This window comes from Typopeltis vanoorti, chromosome 12, assembly GCF_054136105.1.
Source record: "Typopeltis vanoorti isolate ZY-2024b chromosome 12, IOZ_Tvanoo_1.0, whole genome shotgun sequence".
Lineage (NCBI taxonomy): Eukaryota > Metazoa > Arthropoda > Arachnida > Uropygi > Thelyphonidae > Typopeltis > Typopeltis vanoorti.
Window position 1 is genome coordinate 82,648,806 of NC_143560.1, and position 23,606 is coordinate 82,672,411.

At 36.8% G+C, this 23,606-nt stretch overlaps 1 protein-coding gene across 3 annotated transcripts in view; it reads left to right on the forward strand.

The window, feature by feature from the left end:
- LOC150100942 (enoyl-CoA delta isomerase 2-like) overlaps positions 1-23,606 on the forward strand; it is a 172,516-nt gene that overhangs the window by 127,972 nt on the left and 20,938 nt on the right. For all 3 annotated transcript variants that reach the window (XM_090401279.1, XM_090401280.1, XM_090401281.1), the window contains one exon: positions 11,254-11,343. In XM_090401279.1, coding sequence (XP_090257405.1) covers positions 11,254-11,343 — 90 coding nt within the window. The remainder of the gene's footprint in view (positions 1-11,253; positions 11,344-23,606) is intronic.

A 23,606-nucleotide genomic window follows, 5' to 3' on the forward strand; every position in this document is an offset into this window, starting at 1 on the left:
CTTATTATTAATAAAATAACACTTGACGTTTCGACCCCTGTATTGAGGTAATCATCAGAAAAATACATGTGTATATGAAGACAAGCTACATGCTCCTGCACTCTACAAAAGTAAATAGAATTTACGCCGTTAATTAATCTTTTACTTAGCCTGACCTCTAGTGGTAAAAAAAAAAAAAAAACACAATAAACCCTGCTAAAGTCCTCCCGTACTAAGCTTTTCTTCAGGACTTGTACGGTTCAAGTTGCCATTGATGTTTAAAAAAAAAAAAAAAAAAAACACTGAGTCTTCTTGTATTGTGAGCCTCCACGTTCTTGGAATGGTTAGACCGTCATTTGTGTTCAGATTAGGATTGTGTTTGAGCATTTCACATGCTTCTTTAAATTTCCTCTCGAACCAGGTTTTGGTGTGGTGTAGGGACTTGGTACCTTTCCGATCAATTCTGTGGTATGCCTGGAGTGCGTGGTCTGAAAGGCCAGTTTTTCCAAAGTAAAGGTATTTAATGTGTCGTTTGTGTTCATCATTCCTAATTGGGATGGTTCACCCTGTTTCTCCTATGTATAGTAAGTTACATGTGCATTGTATTTTGTAAACCCCTGGGTGGGCTAGGTGTGGAAGAGGATCTTTGGAAGAAACTAAGTAGGTGTCTTAATTTTGTTAGGGGTTTAAAGATGGTTTTGATGTATTTGTGTAGTGTTCTGTCTATTTTTTTCGAAATGCCTATAACATAAGGAATGGTAATGGCATTCTTGAAATCTTTTTTGTTTTTAGTGGTGTCTCTGTGGAGGATCTTGTGGATAGTTTTATTTTTACTGTATCCATTTTTTATAACTGTATGGTTGATGATCTCATATTCCTGGTTTAGAGCTTGCTCATTTGAGCAAATAGCTTGAGCTCTGTATTTAAGAGTGCTTATGACATCTAGTTTTTGTGTATATACTGGCCTGTGTGTGTGTGGGTTTGCAGTAGACTGAGGAGAGACAGCCTGAGGGAAGACGTGTGACAAGTGTGCCTAGGAAAGGAAGAGAGTTGTTTTTTTCTATTTCAATGGTGAATTGGATATGTTTGTGTTGTTTGTTTAAGTGGCTAAGGAATGTATTTAGTGCTTCGCAGCCATGTGGTCAAATGGCGAAAATATCATCAATGTATCTGAGCCAAATTTTGGGCTTTAGGCACGCCGACTTTAGAGCTCGTTGCTCAAAGTCTTCCATATAAAAGTTAGCTATTGGGGGGGGGGAAAGTGGTGAGTCCATGGCTGTACCTTCTTTTCGAAGGTAAAAATTGAAGGGTGCAGGGGAAAAATAACTTCGGTCCACGATATTGACTTCTGAAAAAAACGTAATTAAATTTTCCTTGTTGTCAAAATGCATAAACATAGCATAACAAAATAAAAAAATAATAGATATGGTACATTCATGTATATTAAGCATAATTATTTTAAATAGTACTTAAAAATTAAAAAAACAAATGGCAAATAATGGCCTTTTTGTCGAAATGGTCAGACTGAAGTGGTTTTTCCCCGGTAAATCCTATATAAAAAAAATGGTTATGCACATTTTTTTATTAATCGGATTGGTAACATCTGATTTTTTAATTAATTATTTAATTTATAAATAATGAACAGATTGCATCCCTTGTTTTAAAGATAATAGGTACTAACGGAATTATTATACTAACAAAGGTTGGTAAGTGCTTCTTTATTAAGTAAGCAATAATACACAAAAAATGAAATATGGTAAAAAGTAATAAAAATTTAAGTAGTTAAAATATTGTAGTTTTAAAATAATCATTTATTTCCATCATCTATTGGATGGTCATCAACGTCGTCATCACTTTTAATAAAACTTTTAACTTTGTTCTTAGTCTCTATTGAAATTTTGTGGGGTCTGTTTAGGTGTTTACCACACCCATCTTTAGGTGACTGACCAGTATTTATCAAACAGTTTTTAATCCTTTTCACTCGTTCTTCAGATATACCATGCAAAGAAATAAATGCTTTACGGCAAATTCTGACATCTTCGCTATTCCCCTCATCGCCGCCTTGCAGTAATCTGACACGAAAAGCAAATGAAGCCGCGTTCACCCTCACATCAACTCCTTTTCTAGGACGCTTTCTCATTACGGGAAGGATTGTAATTAGTCCACTTAAATAAGAGTTTAGGTCATTATAGTTCCCTAATAAGTTAAAATCACGAATAATTCTTTTTCATTCGGCATCAGGAATAGTTTCGAAACAACGATACCTTTTGCATAAACAGTCAGGACCAACTTCCTGTGTTGTTGTGCGAAGAACTGTCATTACATCTCTAGTCCTACCCGTCTTTTTTCGTTTCTTTGTGAGTTTTTCTTTAGTATCAACTTCACTTTCATTAGAACTATTAGAATAATCACTTATCATTTTCACACTACTTTTTATTATTAAAAAACAAAATACTTATAAAACCAAAACAGTAAAACTATAATCAAAACTAGTAGTGATTCAACAAACCACTGATAACAAAATAATGGCTGATGCAATAGTGATAATAGTTGATGTGATTGGACTGAAGTTGTTTTTCCATACAACCGCTCAGACTGAGGGTGTTCTTCCCAAGTTTAAGAAATCTTCTCCGTTCATTTGTCTGGACTGAGTTTGTTTATGCAGAAAGTCATATTTATGAGATGAAACCTTCCTTTAATCCCCAACAGATGGCAGCATTAGGTTGAATTCACAAAAATTGGACTGAAGTTATTTTTCCCCTATATCCTTCAATTGTTTTGCCACACGAAACATCCAGAGCGGAGTACATGGGCAAAGAGGGCTGTGATGTCGTGTGGAAATATGTTCTGTAGGAGCACAATAGTATCGTTGATTGGAACATTAGTGAAAAGGGCAGTTATGTCAAAGCTGACTGATAAATCTTGATCATTGATTGTAATATTTTTAATTTTGCTTATGAAATGTTGTGTATTTTTTATGTAGGAAGGGGAATGACCTACCAATTCTTTGAGTGTGGCTGCAAATTTTTTGGCTAAGTGGTAATTTTGAGTGGTAATATGAATGCTGATCACCGTGTAACCTTAATAGAAAGAGTCAATGGTTCATTGCTTGCTGGATGTCCATGTGTGATTCCATGGTAGGGCACTGGACAAAAAAACCACTCGAGCACGAAACCTTCATCCTCAATTGTTTCAGGGACTCGAACAAAGTCCCATCCAAGTAATGACACCATTGATATGCCTTTCAATAACAGAAGTAAGAAATAAAAGATGTGTGATACTAGTATAAACATACCAGTTTTTTTTTTCTAATAATCCATGCAACAGGTGAAAAGCCAATAGGGAAAATGTTACCTTTCTTCATTCAAAAAGAGTTTAGGACTGGCAATGTCCTCATAGAAACTTCTTGCTTCATGTCAATAACATTCTGAAAAACTACTCAGAGCAACATCAATGGGTGGAATACCAGAAAGAGTCCCCCCCCCCCATAAAACACTCAATTCCTGTATAGGAGTGATCTCAAAATGGGATCTTGAGGAGGAGTTGTATTCAGAGCTGAAAGATATCAGGATGGGGGGGGGGGGGTAACAGGTATAAGGGTCATCCTGATCAGTAAGGATGGTCACCTGGTTCCAACCTGAAACATCCTTACTTTTGATACTCCTAAGTTTCCAACATCTCTTAAAGCAGGGTATCTCAATTGTCATTTACTAAAATCAAGAGCCAAAAGGCTTCAGTTTGGTGATGCAAAATTATCAAAATCAAGTGGATATTAGATCCATCATTACTTCAAAGCCGAATGTAGAAACTATGAAAGTTTGTAAAATAAGTTAACCAGAGAGCTTATGGGAATACACCTGCCAGCATTTACGAGTTGCCCTAGAGCTGACCATTTAGAAAACATAAACACTGCCCAGGTGTTCCATTAATCCATTTTTGATAAGGTTTCAAGCAAGGCCTGACAGCTGTTTTGAACTGGTTGGTTCTCTTCAGAGGCCAGGCAAAAACTCTTTCAGTATTATCATCATCAAATTCCTGCCATGCAACCTCAAGGGGTGTACAGGATATGATAGTAATATATGAAAAATTTACGTCATTACTAACTTCCTATCTGCAATATTCCTCCAAATCAGTCTGTTACCTGTCAAGACTCCAACATTATCAGATCTTATATTTCTATCATCCAAGGCACTTTATACCATATCAATCCACTTATATCTTGGTCTTCCTCTGGGTCGTTTTCCTGCCAACCTGGCAGAGAACACTTGTTTTGCTAATCTTTCTTCATCCATTCTGTTTAAGTGACCATACCATCTGAGATTAGCTCTGCTAACACATTTCTGTATGCTGACAATGTCAAGTTCTTTCCTAATATCCTCCTTTTTGATATGATATTGCCATTGCTGCCATCTGTTCATGCCTCTAATCTTTTTTAGGACTCATATCTGTGGTCTCTAGTCTTTGGTCAAGTGTTTTACTTCTGATCCAGCTCTCAGATCCATAAGTTAAAATTGGTTTGAACACTGTCTTGTATACAGCTAATTTAGTGTTCCTAATAATTTCTCTCTTATTCCATAAGAATTTATTCAATTCACTTCCTACCATACCAGCTTTGTTGATTTTATTGTCTATTTTTTATTTAATTTACCATTTTCACTAAAAATCATGCCTAAGTAGCTGAAATATTTTACTTGTTCCACAGGTTCTCTGTTCACAATGCAGTTTACATTTTCAACAATTCTACCTATTTTCATTGTCTTTGTCTTTTTATTGCTGATCTTCATACCATATCTATTACAACAGTTATTCAATTTAGTCAGGGAATCTTGTAGACTTTTAGTGGATTTATTTAGAAGTATAACATCGTCGCATAAGCAAAGAGCTGACATTAACATCTCCAATCTTGATATCATGTTTAATACCACTTTCCTTCATATGTGATCCATATAGATAACAAATAATAGAGGGGATAATGTACATCCTTGTCTCACACCAGATTTAATATTTAAACCACATTCCTGTACTTCCTTCAATTCTAACTGCTGATATAATGTCCCATTGACACCATATAACTGTAACATATTGAATAGTCTCTCTCTTGGCACCTTGTCATATGCCTTTTCCAGATCAACAAAACTTAAATACAGATATTTGTTATATTCCCATGCTTTCTCAACTATTTGTCATAAAGTGAACATCTGATCCTGACAGCCTCTATTTGGCCTGAATCCAGATTGTTCGTCACCAAGCTTTTCTTCCACAATTCTTCTCGACTGTTTCTCAAGTGTACTTGCATAAATCTTACCAGGAACACTCAGTGGGGAAATACTTCTGTAATTCTGACATTCAGTTTTATTTCCCTTTTTATATATGGGTACTACGAGAGCTGTACTCCAATCATAGGGAGTTCGTCCCTCTTTTCAGGCCTTCTGAACTATGCAGTGCAGCCATTGCAAGACTTTTATACCACTATACTTGAGCATTTCTGGTCGAATATCATCTACTTCTGCTGCCTTTTCACATTTCAAGCGTTTGATGGCTTTTTCTACTTCAAGTATGGATATGTATTCCTGAATGTATGCCTGTTGAGTGTTTTTTATCACTGTGCTATCACTACTTGTTTCATTTAGCAATTTTTGAAGTAATTACTCCATACTTCAAGTATATCTTTTTCTCCCGTTTTCATGTCACCTTTATCATCTCTAACTCCTTTTACAGCACTCTTTCCTCCATTTCTAAGCTTCTTCAACAACCTCCAGAATATTTTGCCACCTTCTTGATATTTATTTTCATGTTCTTGCCAAAGTCCACCCATGATTTTTGTTTAGCTAGTTTTACACAGTGTTTCACTTTCTTACATTCGTCTCTGTATTCTCTAAGAGCACAAGCTGACTTATTTGTTAGGAACTTTTGATGTGCTTTCTTTTTTCCTTCACTGCCTCTTTAACTTCCAGTGTCCACCATGGGGTTCTGATTTCTCTATTCTTACAGACAACCTCACCACATTCCTCTCTGGCTGAATCAATAAGGGTTTTCTTCAAGACTTGCCACTGAATCTCCAAGGTTTGGTTCCTGTTCTCAAACTCTTTAATTTTTTTCTTCAATAATCTCTGTGTATTTTAGTCTACAGTTCACATCTGAGAGCTGCTCAACTTTTATTTGCTTTAAAACTTTCTTAAATGTTCTACTTTTCAAAATGAAATTCAATTTTATCCTGCTCAATATTGAAGTTAGAAATGATCAATTCTAATTTCAAATCCTCTGTACACTGGTGTCCTGCACCAGGGAGAAAACATCACTATCAACTATAACATAGTCAATGAGACTTTTCTTATTCCTTGCCTCTTCTCTCCATGAATTTGTGCAAATTTTTATGTTGGAACATGGTGTTAGTAATAACCAGTCCATGTCCTGATCAGAAATCCAACCGGTATTTGCCATTATTATTAGTTTTGCTCTTTTCTCCAAATTTTTCCAAAATATTTTTGTATGTCTGACAATCATTTCCTACTCTGCTATTTAGATCCCCAACAAGTATCAACTTTTCGTTTTCATTGTGTCAGTTGCTTTCTCTAAAGCCTGAAAAAATTCCTCCACTTCTACCTTAGTAGAACCTTCTGTGGGACCATAGGCACAATTAAATCTCATTGTCCAGTTCCCCATTCTCATATTTGACCATATCAGTCTACTTGAGACTGCCTGCCATTCAAGAAGATTAGCCTCGTATTTAGTGTTGAATACTATGGCTACTCCTCTTACTTGATTGTCATTGCCTGAATATAACATTTTGTATTTATTGCTCAGAAAGATCTCTCAGGTTTTTGTCTTCTTTTTTTCAGTCACCCCTATTATCTCGATCTGGTACTTATCTAATTCGTCAGCTAGCTCCATTTCTTTGCCATTCAGGCTTCTTATGTTGATAGTACTGATCTTTAACTGTGGTGATGTTGAGTTGGGGCGTGTTTTCAGATTTGTTCCAGTAGCTGACTTTTTGCTGTTTGCTCTGGTCCCAGGCGACGCCCAAGCCGGCATGAAATTTTGTCATGTAGTACCATTATTTTGTATTTTGGTTTAAGCCAATAAGAATACAATTTGGTCATCTGAATTCCAAATTGCCAGCCCATCCTCGTACGTTCAATATCCAGGTAGATACCCATCAGGGTGCACCACGAGAAGGTGAGGATTGGACATTAGGTCTGAAACCCTGGTCAGTTCTCCGCATTCCTTTAAAGGCTATGTGTTGGTCTCCTCTCAGTTATACAGCTTTGATCCTTAAGCACCCGTTTTCAGTATTAAGGAACTTGAAATGTCGGAGAGATGTGTTTTTTTCATAAGCGACTGTTGGTTGATTTGTTAAAGTTTTTACTAAAATAAAGAGCCCAAAAGGCTTCATTTCAGTGATGCAAAATTATAAAAATCAAATGGATATTAGATCCAGCATTATTTCAAAGCTGAATGTAGAAACTGTGAAAGTTTCATAAAAATATGTTGACCAGAGAGCTTATGGGAATAGTGAATACTTTTACGCACGACCGAGAGGGCATTTACAAAAAATGCACATCTCCGACATTTCAAGTTCCTTAGTATTGAAAAAGAATTTTTGCTCTCTTAAGGTTTCTGCACGGTCTCTGAAGAGAACCAACCAGTTCGAAACAGCTGTCAGGCCAGTGAAACCTTTTCCAAAATGGATTAATTAGAAAGTGGAGATATATACACATCTCTGATATTCTAATTTCTAATTAGAATTTCGGAGATGTGTATTTTTCGTAAGTGAACTCTTGGTCGGGTTCATGAAAGTATTCACTATTCCCATATTATGGAAGCCTGGGCAGCATTCATGTTTTCTAAATGATCTGTGCTAGGGCAACTCGTAAATGCTGGCAGGTGTATTCCTGTAAGCTCTCTGGTCAACTTGTTTTTACGAAACTTTTACAGTTCGTACATTCGGCTTTGAAATAATGCTGGATCTAATATCCACTTAGATGCTTCAGATGCCAGAACTACAGAAACTTACATTTGTGTCAAGGAGATCACCCAGTGCTCCTCTGCATGTCATAATCACAGATCAAAAGATGAAAAAGAAATAGAAAAGATAGAAACAGAACAAAATGTATCAGGATGCAAAAAAGGAAATGAGCCACTATCACAGCTCTTCTGAGCTCTTATACTGAGAGAGTAGCAATTAAGAAACTCGTATATCTATTCCACTATTTGATAATTTTACCATACTTAAAATTTACGATCGGGACTGTTGCTTTATTGAATGCATGAATTGCATGATATATGGTCCTGCTCCAAAAATGGCTCCAATGGGAATCCACTAGTGAAAAAATTATGGCAAGGTTATTACTTAAAGACAATACCACCAGACCCTCCCACAGAAAAAACGAATACTTCAGTATCTACTAAAAGTAACCTGAATTAATCCAGTGATCCTGACACATCTAATGATGTATTGGATATTTTTTTAGAGAAAAAGATGGACTCTGGCTGTCCATACTTCCCAAAATCTAATGAGAAATATAAACTCAACAAGGGTAAGTCCTTAACCTCCCAGAAATCAGACACGTCTATAAGTCCTGGTGAGCATTCCTGCCACAAAGGTATAACTTCCCTCATTGAAGGAAATGCCAACCTAATTTCTAGGTGGTAGATGTCTTTCGTCACATAGCAAAATACCACCACCTTGTTCAGAGACCTGAACTGGCTGCAGCCAAGTTTGGTTGCTAGAGTAAAGGTTCTGGTTTCTGTTTCCCCTCCCCAATGTAGTGAGTGATACCCTCAAAGACATACCAATCTAACTGTAGGGGCCCAGACCTTCCCCATTCGAGGGTACAGCAGGAATACAGTTCTGCAGGCCAGCTGCTGATTAGTACACAGGACCGAACAATCAGGTAGTAACAAATCTAGAGGCTTTCCAATCAGCTAGTGAAAAATCCTGAAACCAAGTATTTTGCCAGTTTGTGACTGCATGGGGAACTGTTGAGGTCACATATGGACAGGAGACTGACTCCCCTTTGTGTGAGCAGTATGTTTGTGTGTCAACTCTCACTGCTTGCCCCACTTCCTTTTTATTTCTTTCTCACCACCAAACACAATGAATCGCAACCGAAAGAAACATGTTTTTACTGCAGATCTCAAAAATTCTCCCACACAAAATAGTTCAAAAAAACAAAAATGCAACATAAAAAAAAAAAATCATAAAAGGCAACAAAAATCCAACCAAACAACCCCAATTTCAACTCCCATGTCAGAGATGGCAAATCCTTGAATCCCCACTATTTCGTCTTCTTTGACTCAAAATTTCTCTACCAAATCAACCTGTCCTTTTCATATGCTTCCTCTATCGCTCTCCAAATTCCGTCAACCACCCTGACCTCTTCAACTTTCTCTCTGTAAAGTTCAACTTTCTGGAGTCTAAGTACCCCCAATAGTGAGGTCATCCTTCTTGGGGACTTCCAGTGTCCACAACTCACTGGCTCCCCTGTTTCAGTTTCACCGATCAGGTAGGGATGCTGAGGTGTTACCATCAGCAGTGACCTATCACAGATCATCAGTCTTCCCATCAGAATACCAGACAATCCCCACCAATTTGTCAACACACTTGGCCTCTTCCTAAGAAGCTTCCCTTGCAGGTATACTGTGGTTGTCAGTTCTCCTCTTGGAAACTCGGACCACAACGTCATACAAGTCTGTTTTGCTGCAGAACAACCTACACCCACCAGTTCAGAGTCTCGTGTCCTTTGGCACTACAGGGAGTGCCAAATGGGAGGCCCATGACTTCCATTCTTCCTTCCCATGGTCCAACCACTGCTTCAGTTCTTCTGATCCAAATACCTGCTCAGACTGAATAACATAAATTATCTTCACAGGAATGAAGGCTTTCATCCCCTATTCCAGTCTAAACTCTCAGCCACCATCCAAGTCTTGGTTCTCAAAAATGTGTGCCAATGCTGTAAAAGGAAAAAACCTCTGCTTACCACAATTGACTCAAGACCAAAACTATAGCTGCCTTCTCTGCCTACACTGCAGCCTGCAACAGTTGTAAAAGAATTATCAAGTCCAAGTCGGACTTTGAAAGAGCCAAATGCTGCAAACTCGCCTTCTGGTCCCTTGCCAAGGCCATTGAGTACAACTTCTGCCCACCCAGGTTTCCACCACTCTCATATTCAGATGGTACTGGAGTCACCTCACCAAAAGACAAGGCCAGCTCTCTTCCAATTCCTGCATTGATGACCTGGGAAAAGTTCTCTCCACTCCACAAAGAATGACTTCCTTCATGTCTTCCATAGTCTTCTGACAAAAAGAAATCCGAAGAATCCTTAACAACCTGAACATAAACAAGGGATCTGGTCATGATGGTATCCCACTTATTGTGTTAAAAATTGTGTCCCCAAACTAACACCTATCCTGTATTGCTTCTTCACTCTATCCTATTCAACTGGCATCTACTTAACAACAACATGGAAACAGGTCCAACTCCATCCCAAAGAAAGGTGATAAAAATCAATCAACAACCTACCATCGCATTGCTCTCATTCTGTTCTTTAAAAAATTATGGAGGACATCAACAATCAACCCTTGAACCATCTACAGACATACCGCCCAATCAGTGACCAGCAGTATGGATTCTGCCACTTGTGATCTACAGCTGATTTTCTTGTTTTCATCAGCTATGGACTCAGGCAATGGAGAAACTTGGAGAAACTCACGTAGTTGCCCTCGACATTTCAAAGGCATTTGATCAGGTTTGGCACAGGGGGCCTACTCACAAAACTACCATCCTATGGTCTGCCTTTCCCACTCTGCAACTGGATCACCAACTTTCTCACTGGTCACTTACTATGTAGATGTCATGGTGGACGGCTTACTCTCCTCAGATTTCCCCACCAATGCAGGAGTATCCTAGAGTTCTGTTCTTTCACTTACTCTCTTCCTCTTGTATATAAATGACCTGCCTTCAGACTTCCAATCCTAATGGTGTCTACGGATGTCAAATGCAAAATTTTTTTTTCTCAGTTACCTGATGAAAACAGCAGGGGAGCATTGTTTAATTGGGTGGCACCTTATTTGGCATGAAATTTCATGTTCATTGGCAGAAGTTATCCGTTATGTAATTTCTAAATTTGTGTTACAAAACCATAGCTTATACTTGCAGATTAATTTTATATAGATAGCCATTTTCGTTCAGTATTTATTACAGTTTGATTCATTATTAATGTTTTATTGTAATTTGTTATTAAAAGTTAATTTCTGTAAATTGATTCATTGCAGGCTACTTTTCATACTCCATTCAGTGCACTGGGTCAGTCACCAGAGGCCTGTTCGACTTATACTTTTCCTAAAATAATGGGTTATTCCAAAGTAAGTAATTGTTACAGCAATTCATTTAATATTTTTATGCAGCAGAAAATCAATCTCAGCATTTTGAGCGTGAACTCAAAATGCTCAGGCAGTAATAGATTGCATCATATTAAACTTGTCAAGAATTATTGTCGTGAAGATACTTCACATGCAAATGTTTGCTTGAATCAAGGGTTGAACAAGAATATAACTTCTTGGCAAATTTAATTACCAAGTGAAAGAAGCTTAAAAGTCGAACATTAACATGATCACAAGCAAATTCCATTTATGCACCTTCAGAAAGGGAACAGGATATTATGATAGTACTACATCAGAGGTCTTCAACCTTTCAGACAATGCAGGATGCCTTAAAAATTTCAATGAGGCTTGTGGGCCACTAAGCTATACTGTGGTATTTAGAATTGTAAGATGCTTTCCAGATTCACAAGGAACGCTGCGCATTTGATACTTTACATAAAATCCTATAAAAATAAACAAACTCAGCTTTAAGACCTTAGGTAGGAGTTGGGTTCATGATAAGTATATACAATCAATACTTGATAAAAGATAATTTAATGAAGAAAACATTCATTTTTTACAATTTCAATGGGCAACTTGGCAATGTTTATCCTTGACCAGCTTGTCGATGTTGGCATCAATGTTGGAGGTCGCTATGTACAGGGTATTCTCGAGATGTTGGTCCGTAATCTGAGTTCTTATCTTGGACTTCACATGCTTCATTCTGGAGAAGAACTGCTCACATAAGTATGTGCTTCCTAACAAAGTGCAAATCTTCAAAGCATGCCAGCGAAGATTAAGGAATGCATCCTCAGAAATGTAGCCTTTTGTAAAATGTAAGCAAGGGCATATTGAATGATTTTTCTCTCAAAGAAGAGTTGTTTTGTAGTTCAAGCAGCTCCATTTGTACTGAGCCTGGCATTTCGGCAGCATTGACACTAAATGGTATTGAAAATAAATCTAAAGAAGACTTGGTTACGAAAATCACTAAATCTCTCTTCGAACTCGCTTCGCAACACTGCTAATTTTGTAGCATATTCATCAAGAGATGAACAGTAGGACTCAGCGAGAAGCTGAAAATGAGTTAAGTCTTTCTTTGCGATTTGTGCGTCTCAAAGTTTGAGCTTGGCCACAAAAACTTTGATGTGATCAAACAGAGTGTGCACCAATTGACCTTTAGATTGTAGCCTCGTATTTAGGTCATTCATATGCAACGAGATGTTGGTCACAAGGGCAAAGTCTGTCATCCACTTCGGATCGTTAAATTACGCAATCGGATTTCCATTGGTTTGCATGAACTGCTGTATTTCACTCCTTAAATCAAAGACTCTTTTAAGAACCTTCCCTCTGCTCAACCAATGCATATCACTATAATAAACTGCATCACCGTGATCCGCTTCGCACTCTTGGGTCAAAAACTCTTGGAATTGACGATGATTCAATCCTCTTCCCTAATAATGTTGACGACAGTCACAGTAACTTTCATGACATTCTCAAATCCAATAGTTTTCATGTACAAATTCTCCTGGCGGATTAAACAGTGGTAATGGACAAAATCTTTTTCTTCTAGTTCCGGTTCTTTCCGTAGCAATGCAACAAACCCTTTGTTCTTTCCTACCATACCATCAGTTACCACACCCTCGAGGTTGGTTAAGCTGAGGTCAAAATGCTGGAGCATTTTTTTCGCAGCTTCAAGAATATTAGTGCCTTTCATCATTCCCTTCATAGGTATGAATGCTAGCAGGTCTTCTGTCATATTGAATTGTTGATCAGTGCCACAGAAAAAGATAGCCAGTTGTGCTGTATCCTTCACATCTGTGCTCTCATCTAAAGCAAGTGAATATCACATAAATTCGGACGACCGTTTTTTTTTAAAGTTCCTTCAATGTCATTGGCAAGTTCTTCAACACGTCATGCTGCAGTTACCCCAGACAAACTCTGTTTTTTAAACACTTCCTTATTATTTGGGAACAGAATATCTCCAGCAGTGATGAGACACTTTTTCACAAACTTCCCGTCCAAGAAGGCTTTTGATTTTTAGCAATTTTTTCAGCTATTACATAACTTACTTGACACATGCTTTGCTCTCTTCTATCTGCCTTTTAAACATACCTGCTGGTATTTTAAATCAATTTGGAGACTGTTCACTTTGTCCACGTGAAGCCACCCTTGAAGTTGATCGAAATTGGACGCATGCTTTGTCTCATAGTGTCGTTTTATATTCTATTCTTTTGACACTGACTCATGACAAATTAAACACATTGGCTTATCTTCGATTGGCACAGAAAAGTACAAATTGGTCCACTTTTCATTAAAAACCCGACAAGAATCACTTGATTTATGCTTTTTACTCATAGATGCCATAGTGATGGAAGGTGAACCCAAAAAAGTTCCAAAATGGCCGTGTAATGATTATTATCCATTGAATGTCTCACACTAATGAAAATAGTCTGGCAATATAAAACCACAATAGGCTATGGCTGACATGACAAACCTGCATGCGCTTACACACAAATATCACACTGTTCGCAACTGACTGACTGTGGATGAGATCCTCTTGTATTTATATGAAAATAACGAAGTATCAAGAACCTTCGAGATGTATCTGGAAGGCACTAGACAGCGCACTCGAACGAACTATTGCTTCAGCCATCTACCTTCGACGTTAGTACTAGCGTAATATCTTCAATTGTCTGCCTATATATGTAATATCTCCTTATCTTTACATTAATATCTATTCTATTCCTAATTCTTTATAGCTTTTCTCTAATGTGCTTTTTCTCTCTTATCCTTTCTCATTTACTATACTGCGTACTATGATTATCCACCTTCCGTATATACTAGTCGAATGCCTATGAATACTGGAAATTTATTTTGTCAGACTGTGCCACCAATATATCATTTTATTGGCATAAGACTAAATGAAACTTCCTGTAGATTTCCCTCTCTCTCACAAGGGAAGTTTCTTTTATCAATGTTTACTTTAACAGTCGTGGTTCGCATCTGAACTGTGTTTTTATTGTCTTAAATTATTTCCCACTCACAAGTCCGATTTATTTAAGAACAGTGCAGTTGTAAAATAAAAGCTCAGGCAGCATTCTTTTAACAAATAATTAAAACACGTTTATTTACAAATTATACATGAACTAAACAATAGGGAGATTGTTTTCTCTATCCATTTATAAAATCTTTAGCATAAATTATAATCTATTTACTTTAATGCTAATTAACTTCTTTAACTCACAATCTTATTTACTCTCTGCTTTCAAATTCAACTTATTAAACTTCTGGTTTACTTGCAAAGAGGTTAGCTAACTCTCTGTTAAGTTATCTTTACAATTTTTATGTCAACTTCCAATATGCCAATCGATTCTCTTAATGACACTTTTTACTACTATTGAACAATTTCTTAAAAGTTTTTCTATAACCTACTATGAGAGGGAATATACAAAAGGTTTGAACTTACAAAAAACTCTGCATTGCACATTCAGTCAAAAGTCTTTCACCACAGTCATGGCATTTCTTTCATCTCAGATCTTGAGCTTCCTCGGGAATGTCTGGCTTCAGTAATATCTCATCGGGAAAATAGTGGGCTGTGGACTGCAACTGGGAAAAGGTTGTTCTCCCACGGTGTAAAAGAAAATCTTCCGAGCGAAGTTGTTTCGGGTAAGTTACATTGCCTTTTCTCCTCTGCTTTGGCTCGCCGAAAATGCCTGGACGACTGTCGTCTCCAATAGCTCGAACTGCCGCCAACTCTCAACTGTGATCCCTCTCTCTCTGGCCTGGAAGCTCCTCTCTTCTGGCGACTGGAACCGAGAAGCCCCCCCCCCCCTATGCTTGGCTGAGTCCTTTTTATTTTGCGATCTCGCGACCTTGTACTAAGGGTAGTAAACCCCCAAAGAATTCGGCATGACTCTTTTATCTTCTTTTAAGTTTAACCTGCTCTTTGTTCTACTCCGAAACTTGTCTCTAAAACTAGCGGACCTCTTTGCTACTTTGCTTCTCCTTTCGGGGCCACGGAAACTTCTCTAAACCTAGCGGCACTCTTAGATACTATCTTTAAAGGTGTTAGTGCAGTAAGCAACTCTTATATACAAAACTAGTAAACAACTTTTCCTGCACTCTTACACAGAACTATATACATATACAAAGTTCCCTTGGGAAAGCATTGCCTTTGACGTTAAAACAGTAAATACATTCACTTTCCACAGGGTTAACTACATTGATATTTTGCAAAATATACATAGAAACAAACAAGATTATTTACAATTCTCATGGGACTTGACCTATGTAAAAAATCGATATAATGTGCTTTGGAGTTTTTTAAGCTACGTTGAGTTTTTACACTAGTACTTAAGTACATGCTTGGTGCTTGGCTGAAGAAGCATGTCTATTTAATATTTATTTTTATAGGATTTTATATAAAGTATCAAATGCACAGTGTTCCTTGTGAATCTAGAAAGCATCTTACAATTCTAAATACTGCAGTATAACTTAGTGGCCGTGGGCTTCATTGAAATTTTTTTATTTAATTGCGTTTTAATGTTAAGTAGTTATTTTTTCAAAATGGCCGACGGGCAACGGCAAAGAGCTCCGCGGGCCATGCGTTGAAGACCTTTGTACTACATCAAAAGGTTACATTATTGCTAACTTCCTGTCAACAATTTTTCCTTCAAATTAATCTTGCATATCAAGATTCCACTGTTATCAGATCTTATTTTGGTCTAGTTCTAAGGCACTTCATACTGTATCTATCCACATAGATCTTGGTCTACCTTTGGTTTTCTTTCCCCCAGGGGGAAAAAAACAACAACAAAAAACAGTTTTGCTAATACATTCCTGAATGCTAACAGTGTCACGATCTTTCTTAATATCCTCATTTCTAATATGTTATTATTGCACAGGCACCTTCATAGAGTCTTAAAACTCATTGTGGGAGACCCAAACTATCAACACGACATCTATTGCATCACTCCTTGAAACCATTAACAGACAGCACTCGCAACTGACCCAGGTAACCATTCATTCACCACTCTCCAAGTGAAAAGCAAGTCCTCATGCCCTTGCTAACCTTGATCTTACCCAACTTCCATGGATGGCTTCTTATTCTTCCTCTCTAGCCAAGTGTTGAAACATTTCCTCTGCATCAATCCTATAAAACCCTTTAATTAACTGAAATTAACCTATCATAACCCCCCCCCCTTGTCACCTACAATCAACTTTTGCAATCCACAAATCTTCAGTCCATTCTCATAGGGAGCATTCCACAGACCACTCATCTTGGTTCCTCACCTCTAGATCCTCTTATCTATGCTTGTGTGGTCTTCAATAACCAAGTAATCCTGTGAGCTACCATGGCTACTTTAGCAATATGCCCTCTAAACTTTAACTCCATCTACTATCTCCCCCCCCCCCCAATCCCTGGCTTCACTGATTTCCTGGATTACAGTTCCCTCAGTGTGGTTCACAGATGGTAATCTTTGTATCTCAAAATATATAACTTTCCACTTTCTGCATGAAGTCGACATCTATTATGTTTTGTCCATACTGTATACCTTGGGTATACAATGTGCTTTTTCTTCCTCCAGATACCTCCATGACTATCCCTCATGCACTGTGAGGGATAGTCAAGAAAAACTCTTTCCTTTGCAGATCTTTATGTCATGGCACTGCTTCAAGCTGCCTCCTGATCTCTCGCTGTTTCTGCAGCCCTTCAATCTCGCACTTTGTCCTGTGAAGGTCTATATGCATGCATTTCTTTATTCAGGTTTTCTACATTCTGAATTTCTGCCATAGTGATATTTACATTTTCTAGTCTACTATCAATACTCTCCATTCTACTATTACACAATTTGCTCTCTCTCTCTTTCATTATTTACTCTCAAAGCATCTATTACACTCTCTCATCAGTTTTGCTCTCCTTCGACAAATCTTTTAACTTTTGCAACGAGTACATCTCACAAATTTTACACTTGATAAAATCATGCAAATTTAACTCACCCAACAAAGATGTTTTGGGCACCATTGTTCTGCTATGCATAGGTTCCATATACACATTTTACTTAGACTGAGTTATTTAGTCATATCTTGCACACTTAGAAAACAAATAAATATAATAAATTAACTCATTATTAGCAAAAATTTGAAAGAATTACTTATCTTTCTGCAGTTTTACTAATCGATGATGTTCACCAAATAGCTATCACATAAATAATAATCACAAAATATGATACAGCCATTGATGTCATCTGTTCGCTGCCAAAATTTTCTCATCACTCTCATATCTGTGGTTTCCAGTCTTTGGTCACGTGCTTGATTTCTAACCCATTTCTCAGATCCATAAGTTAAAATTGGTTTGAACACTCACTGTCTTGTATACAGTTAGTTTAGTGTTTTGGCTAATTTCTCTTCCATATAAATTTCTTCATTTGACTTCCTACTATATCAGTTTTGCTAATTCTGTTTGTTTGCCACTATGGCAAACAAACAGAATTAGCAAAAAACAGTATGGCAGGGTCTTCACAAGCCTGGTTTTGTGAAGAGTTATTCATGTCTCAATAACTTACCTTTTATAATACAGTGACAGCTGAGTTGGATAAAGTTCTGCGAAGGTTTACTTTGTAAAGGTTTACAAAGTACACCTCAAATGCAAAGTAAAAAGTTTACTTTGCATTTGAGAGGATATCACAAGTAATTTGGATAAGTAAATTAGCAAATGTGGCTGGATATGAAGTTGAGGATGTGAATGAATAGATACCAGACTCTGGGTTGTTGAAGAGTAGAGTCCAGTAGAAGTCTTGTGACTAGGTGTATGCACAGGGCTCTATATCTAGGCTACTACTTAATTTGTTCATTAATGATATAAGAAATGATCTGAGCAGAAATATTCAGCCATTTGCAGATAATGCAAACTTAGATAGACGATGTTGATAAAATTTTGTAGGATGATTTCAGTAGATTAGCTGTATGGGCAAAAGAAAAACAGATATCTGTTATGCATTGAGGGGGTTAAAGGACTACCAGCTTTGTACCATATTGATGAAACTGTACTCATGGAAATTTGCAGGTATTGGTAGATAGGGAGTTGAAGTTTAGGGGGTGTATTACAAAAGCGGCTAAAATTGCTCACTGGATTACTTGTTACTGAAGAGGACTCTGATGAACTGAGATAAGCAGGCTATTATATCTCTTTATAGGACCTTGATAAGATTCCATCTGGAATATTGTGCATTCACAGATCTGCTCACTTGGATTTCTTGGGGATGAGCAAGAGTAGGATAGGATCCAGAGACAAGTGACTAATATTGTGGCAGATCTATGGAATGCTCCTTATGAGGATAGATTGAAGATTTGTGGGTTATAAAAATTTGTTGATAGGCAGAAAAGGGATTGTTATTTTTGAGGTGCAAAAATTACAGAAAGATTTTTAGAGGATTAATACAGAGGAAATTTTTTAGAACTGGTCTGGTCGGGAGATAATCAGCGTCATCCCAGGAAATTGAGCAAGAGTGTGGGTAGCAAGAACATAAAGACAAGTTTTTTTATGTGGAGAGTGGTGAATGAGTGGAATATGTTGTCAGTGTTGTTAGTGCCATGTTGATGAATGAATTCAAAGAAAAGTATATGATAGATATTGCACAAATATTGGATAGTGCTTTGGCATAATATTCACAGTCTTCCTCATTGAGTCTGTGGACTCATTAGAGTTGCTTGTGTAATTATAATATTTCTACATTGTACCTAAATTACTGAAAAGTTTTACTTGTTCTATAACTTCTCCATTCAGGGTGCAGTTGATGTTTTCAATGTTTCTGTCTGTTTTCATTATCTTTGTCTTTTTATTGGTGATTTTCATACCAAATTTATTATAGCAGTTATTCAGTTTAGTTAGGTAATCCTGCAGACTTGTACTGGATTTATTAGAAGTCTAACATTATCCTCATAAAGTAAAGAGCTGAGATTAACATATCTAATTTTACCCTTGTCTGCAATCTGATTTAATATTAAACCATCTTCCTGTACCTCCTTCAATTCTAACTGCTGACTTACAGCTCAAATATAGGCTATTGCTCAGTATAATGTTTTGAACAGCTTTTCTCTTGGCATATCAAAAAATTTGAATACAGATCCATGTTATATTCTCATGTTTGGGCAAAACCAAGCTTGTTTATCTCTAAGCTTCCCATTGACAATTTTTTTAAGACTTTTCTCAAGAATACTTGCATAAATCTTATCAAGAACTCTTAGTTGGAAAATTCCTCTATAAGTCTCGCATTCAGTTTTATTTCCTTTTTTTTTTTTAGATGGTTACTATTAGAGCTACTTCAATAATCTGGAAGTTGACCCTCTGACCAGACCTGAGTTATGTAGTCTAGCCACTGTAAAACTTTTAACCTCAATATTTGAACATTTCTGGTTGAATATCATCTAATCCAGCAGCCTTCTAACATTTCAGATTTTTGATGGCTGTTTCTACCTCAAGTATTGATATGTACTCCTGATTGCATTCCTTTTGAATGTTTTCTACCATCACTGCTTGTTTCATTTAGTAGTCTTTCATAATAATTACTCTAGACATCTATAGTATCTTCACTTTTCATGTCACTTTATCATCTCTGATTCCTTTTATGTTTTCTTTCATTTCTGATCTTTAGCTAGGCTTACACAATGCCTAGTTTGCTTACATTTTTCTCATGGCACAAGCTGATTTACTTGCCAGTAACTTTCTTTTCCTTGATTACCTCTTTAATTTCTTGAGTCTACCATGGAGTTCTTAGTTGTCATCTCTGCAGACCTCAGCACATTTCTTTCTGGCTGAATCAGTTAGTTTTCATCAGGTTCTGCCACTAAATCTCCAAGGTTTGGTTCTTGTTTTGAAATTCACGGGTCACCTCTGAATGCTGGTTAACTCTGATTCACTTTAAAACTTTCTTACATACTTTTCTTTAGGTATTTAATTTTGTCTTGCTCAAAACTAAATGGTGATTACTTCCTATTTCATATTCTTTGTACTGTTGTTCCCCCTTATCTGCGGGCTCAGTTATCCGCGGTCAACCCCAGTCCCCCCAAATAATAATCCAGAAATAAAATTTATAATTACATTGGCAAAGTGGATATTAGATCCAACATTATTTCAAAGCCGAATGTTTGTAGAAAACTATGAAAGTTTGGTAAGTTGACCTGAGAACTTACAAGAATACAATCCTTGGCATTCCTGAGTTGCCTTAGCTTGCACCACTTGACTTAAGTAGCTAAGACAGTTTGGGAATGCTGAGGATTGTATTCTCGTAAGCTCTCAGGTCAACTTACCAAACTTTCATAGTTTTCTACAAACATTTGGCTTTGAAATAATGTTGGATCTAATATTCACTTTGCCAATACTTTACATTGCTGTATGGCGCTTTCTTTTAGTAATAGACAATTCATAAGTTTTAAATTGTGCGCAGTTCTGAGTAGTTCTTGGTTATTAGATCGACTGTCATGGTATCTTTGTGTTCAAGTAACCTTATTTTACTTAATAATGGCCCCAAAGCACACGAGGAGTGATGCTGGCAATTCGGATATGCCAAAGAGAAGCCGTAAATTGCTTCCTTTTAAGTGAAAAGGTAAAAGTTCTTGACTTCATAAGGAAAGCAAAAAAATTGTATGCTGAGGTTGCTAAGATTCCATTCACATAACTTTTATTACAGTATATTGTTATAATTATTCTATTTTATTATTAGTTATTGTTGTTAATCTCTTAATGTGTCTAATTAAATTTTATCGTATGTATGTATAGGAAAAAACATAGTATATATAGGGTTCAGTACTATCCGTGGTTTCAGGTATCTGTGAGGTGTCTTGGAATGTATCCCCTGTGGATAAAGGGGGGAAACTACTGTGTACTTTTTTTTTTTTCGTTAGAGCGCACCAAAAATAGGACTTTAGATCTTTTTGTCTTTTGCAATTATATTGTTTCACTCACTCACTGTGCGTGTACAAGTGTGTTGTGCTCTGATGATGATGCTGAGTTGAAAATCAGTAAAATATAAGTTAATAAAACATCTCTTTGATAAAATTGTGTGGTGTTGTTAATACCGTGAAAAATAAGTCATGAATACTGTGTACTCTTTTGCCATGAACTAGTATGAAGATATACTGCTGCAAACAATAGCATTGTCAGTGGGAATGTTTCTTATTTCTTGTATCTTCTTGCCATGTGAATTTGTGTGCATCGTTTCTTATTTCTTGTATCTTCTTGCCATGTGAATTTGTGTGCATCGTTTCTTATTTCTTGTATCTTCTTGCCATGTGAATTTGTGTGCATCTTTATATTTCAACATGATACTAGTAGTAACTAGTCCATATCTTAAAAAGAAATCCAGCAGATTCTTACTATTATTATTACTTGCTCTTTTCTCTAAATTTTCCCCAAAACATTTCTGTTTGTATGGTAATCATTTCTTACTCTGCCATGTAGATCTCTGACAAAGACCCACTTTTCCTTTATGTCATCTGCCTTCTGTAATGCCTGGAAAAATTTTTCCACTTCTTCCTTAATAGAAAGTTCTGTGGGACTATATGTCCACAGAAGGTTAAATCCCATTGTCCACTTCCTCATTTTGATATTTTGCCTATATCACTATGTGGTACTCCCTGTCATTCAAAAGATTATCCTTATATTTAGTATTGAATACTATAGTCAATCCTTCCTTTTCCTGATCATTATTGTCAGAATATAAAATCTTGTATTTGAGTATTAACATGGATTTTAGTCTATTTGAAACTTGCAACTAGTTTTGCTCCCACAAGAAAACTGATAGCTTCTCACAGGTTTATAATTAGCACAAAAAAGATAAAAACAGATAATAGCAAAATTGTCCAAATGCTAAAAAAATCAGTAAAAATAAAAATTCGTCCTGAACAAGAATGCAAAGTTGCGTGACATGCATTCTCACCATCAGGTAAAGACTGTAGGTGATTTGTGGAAAAATTAAAATCTGAGATGTTAACAATTAATGAGAGATGTGATCTTGTATTTGTTCCTGTTTTTCTTCATTTCAGTAATATCTGTTATGTCAATCTGGTATACTTATCCAGTTTTGTCTGTTCGATTTCTTCTGCTGTTGATAGTGGTAATCTTAAATTTTGTTAGTGTTGATGCCCAGGGAGACAACTGTATCTACAATGTCAATTTCGCTTTCAGGTCCTTCCAATGCAGTTCCTCGGACACAGTCTGGCCATAACTTTTTCCAGGCTGATTTTAGAGTTCTCACAGAAACATCTTCCCATGCCTGACTAATAAGACTCAAACAATGAAGAATATTGAAGTGATTCTTCTAGAATTCCCTGAGGATTAATTCTGTGTTGGTGATAACTTCAAAACATCTTTGTAAAAGAGCTTTGGTGTAAAGCTTTTTGAAGTTGGAAATAACATATTGATCCATTGGTTGTAGGAGTGGTGGGCATCTCCCAAATTTGGTTGCATGAGACTGCCCCAAATTTGGGAGCATACATCAGGAGACCTTCGGCTCAATGGCCAAGATACCTACATAGCCCACTAGGGGGCACCATCAAGACTTTTAGGAGAAACAATAGCTTCCTCGCTTCATCCTTATATACTGTGTGTAGTGCCTGCATGCACGTGCCTTTATTTTAAGTTTTCCTTTGAAGATGGCAAAGTGACGTTGCCGAAATATTGGAAATATGTATTAAAGTTTAATTTAATTTATATTCTAGGGTATGTTATGAATTCCTTAAGTTAATTTTGGGAAAACCAGAGCACCCAAAAGAAAACTAATTCCACATCCCGAGACTTAACTCAATGGTTTTTGGATGCAGATAACAGGTACTACCTAAAAGTTCAGAGAATTAGAATAGCACACATGAACCCATTGTAGTATGGCCTTCCACTGTCATAAGGGATGAGCAATACCCTTTGTGAATCAGTCTGCCACAGTTAGCAAGCTGAGAGGCTGTGTTCTTGAGTTACATGCACTTTTGTAACATTGTGTTTTAGTGGTTGTGAATTTTGCTTCAACTTCAAAAAAAAAAAAAACTGCTGCAGAAGTTTCATTATCTACCAAATGCTTAAGGAAGCATTTGTTGATAATGCTGTGAGCCAAAGCAAAACTTTCTTGTGTCACAAACACTTCAAGGATGGAAGAACAAACATCTGTCAATGACGATGAGCTTTCTGGATTGTCAATAAGCACAACACTGGAAATGCATCTCAAAAGTGTACAAAGTTATCCTTACAGATTATGGGCAAATTATCCATGATGTTT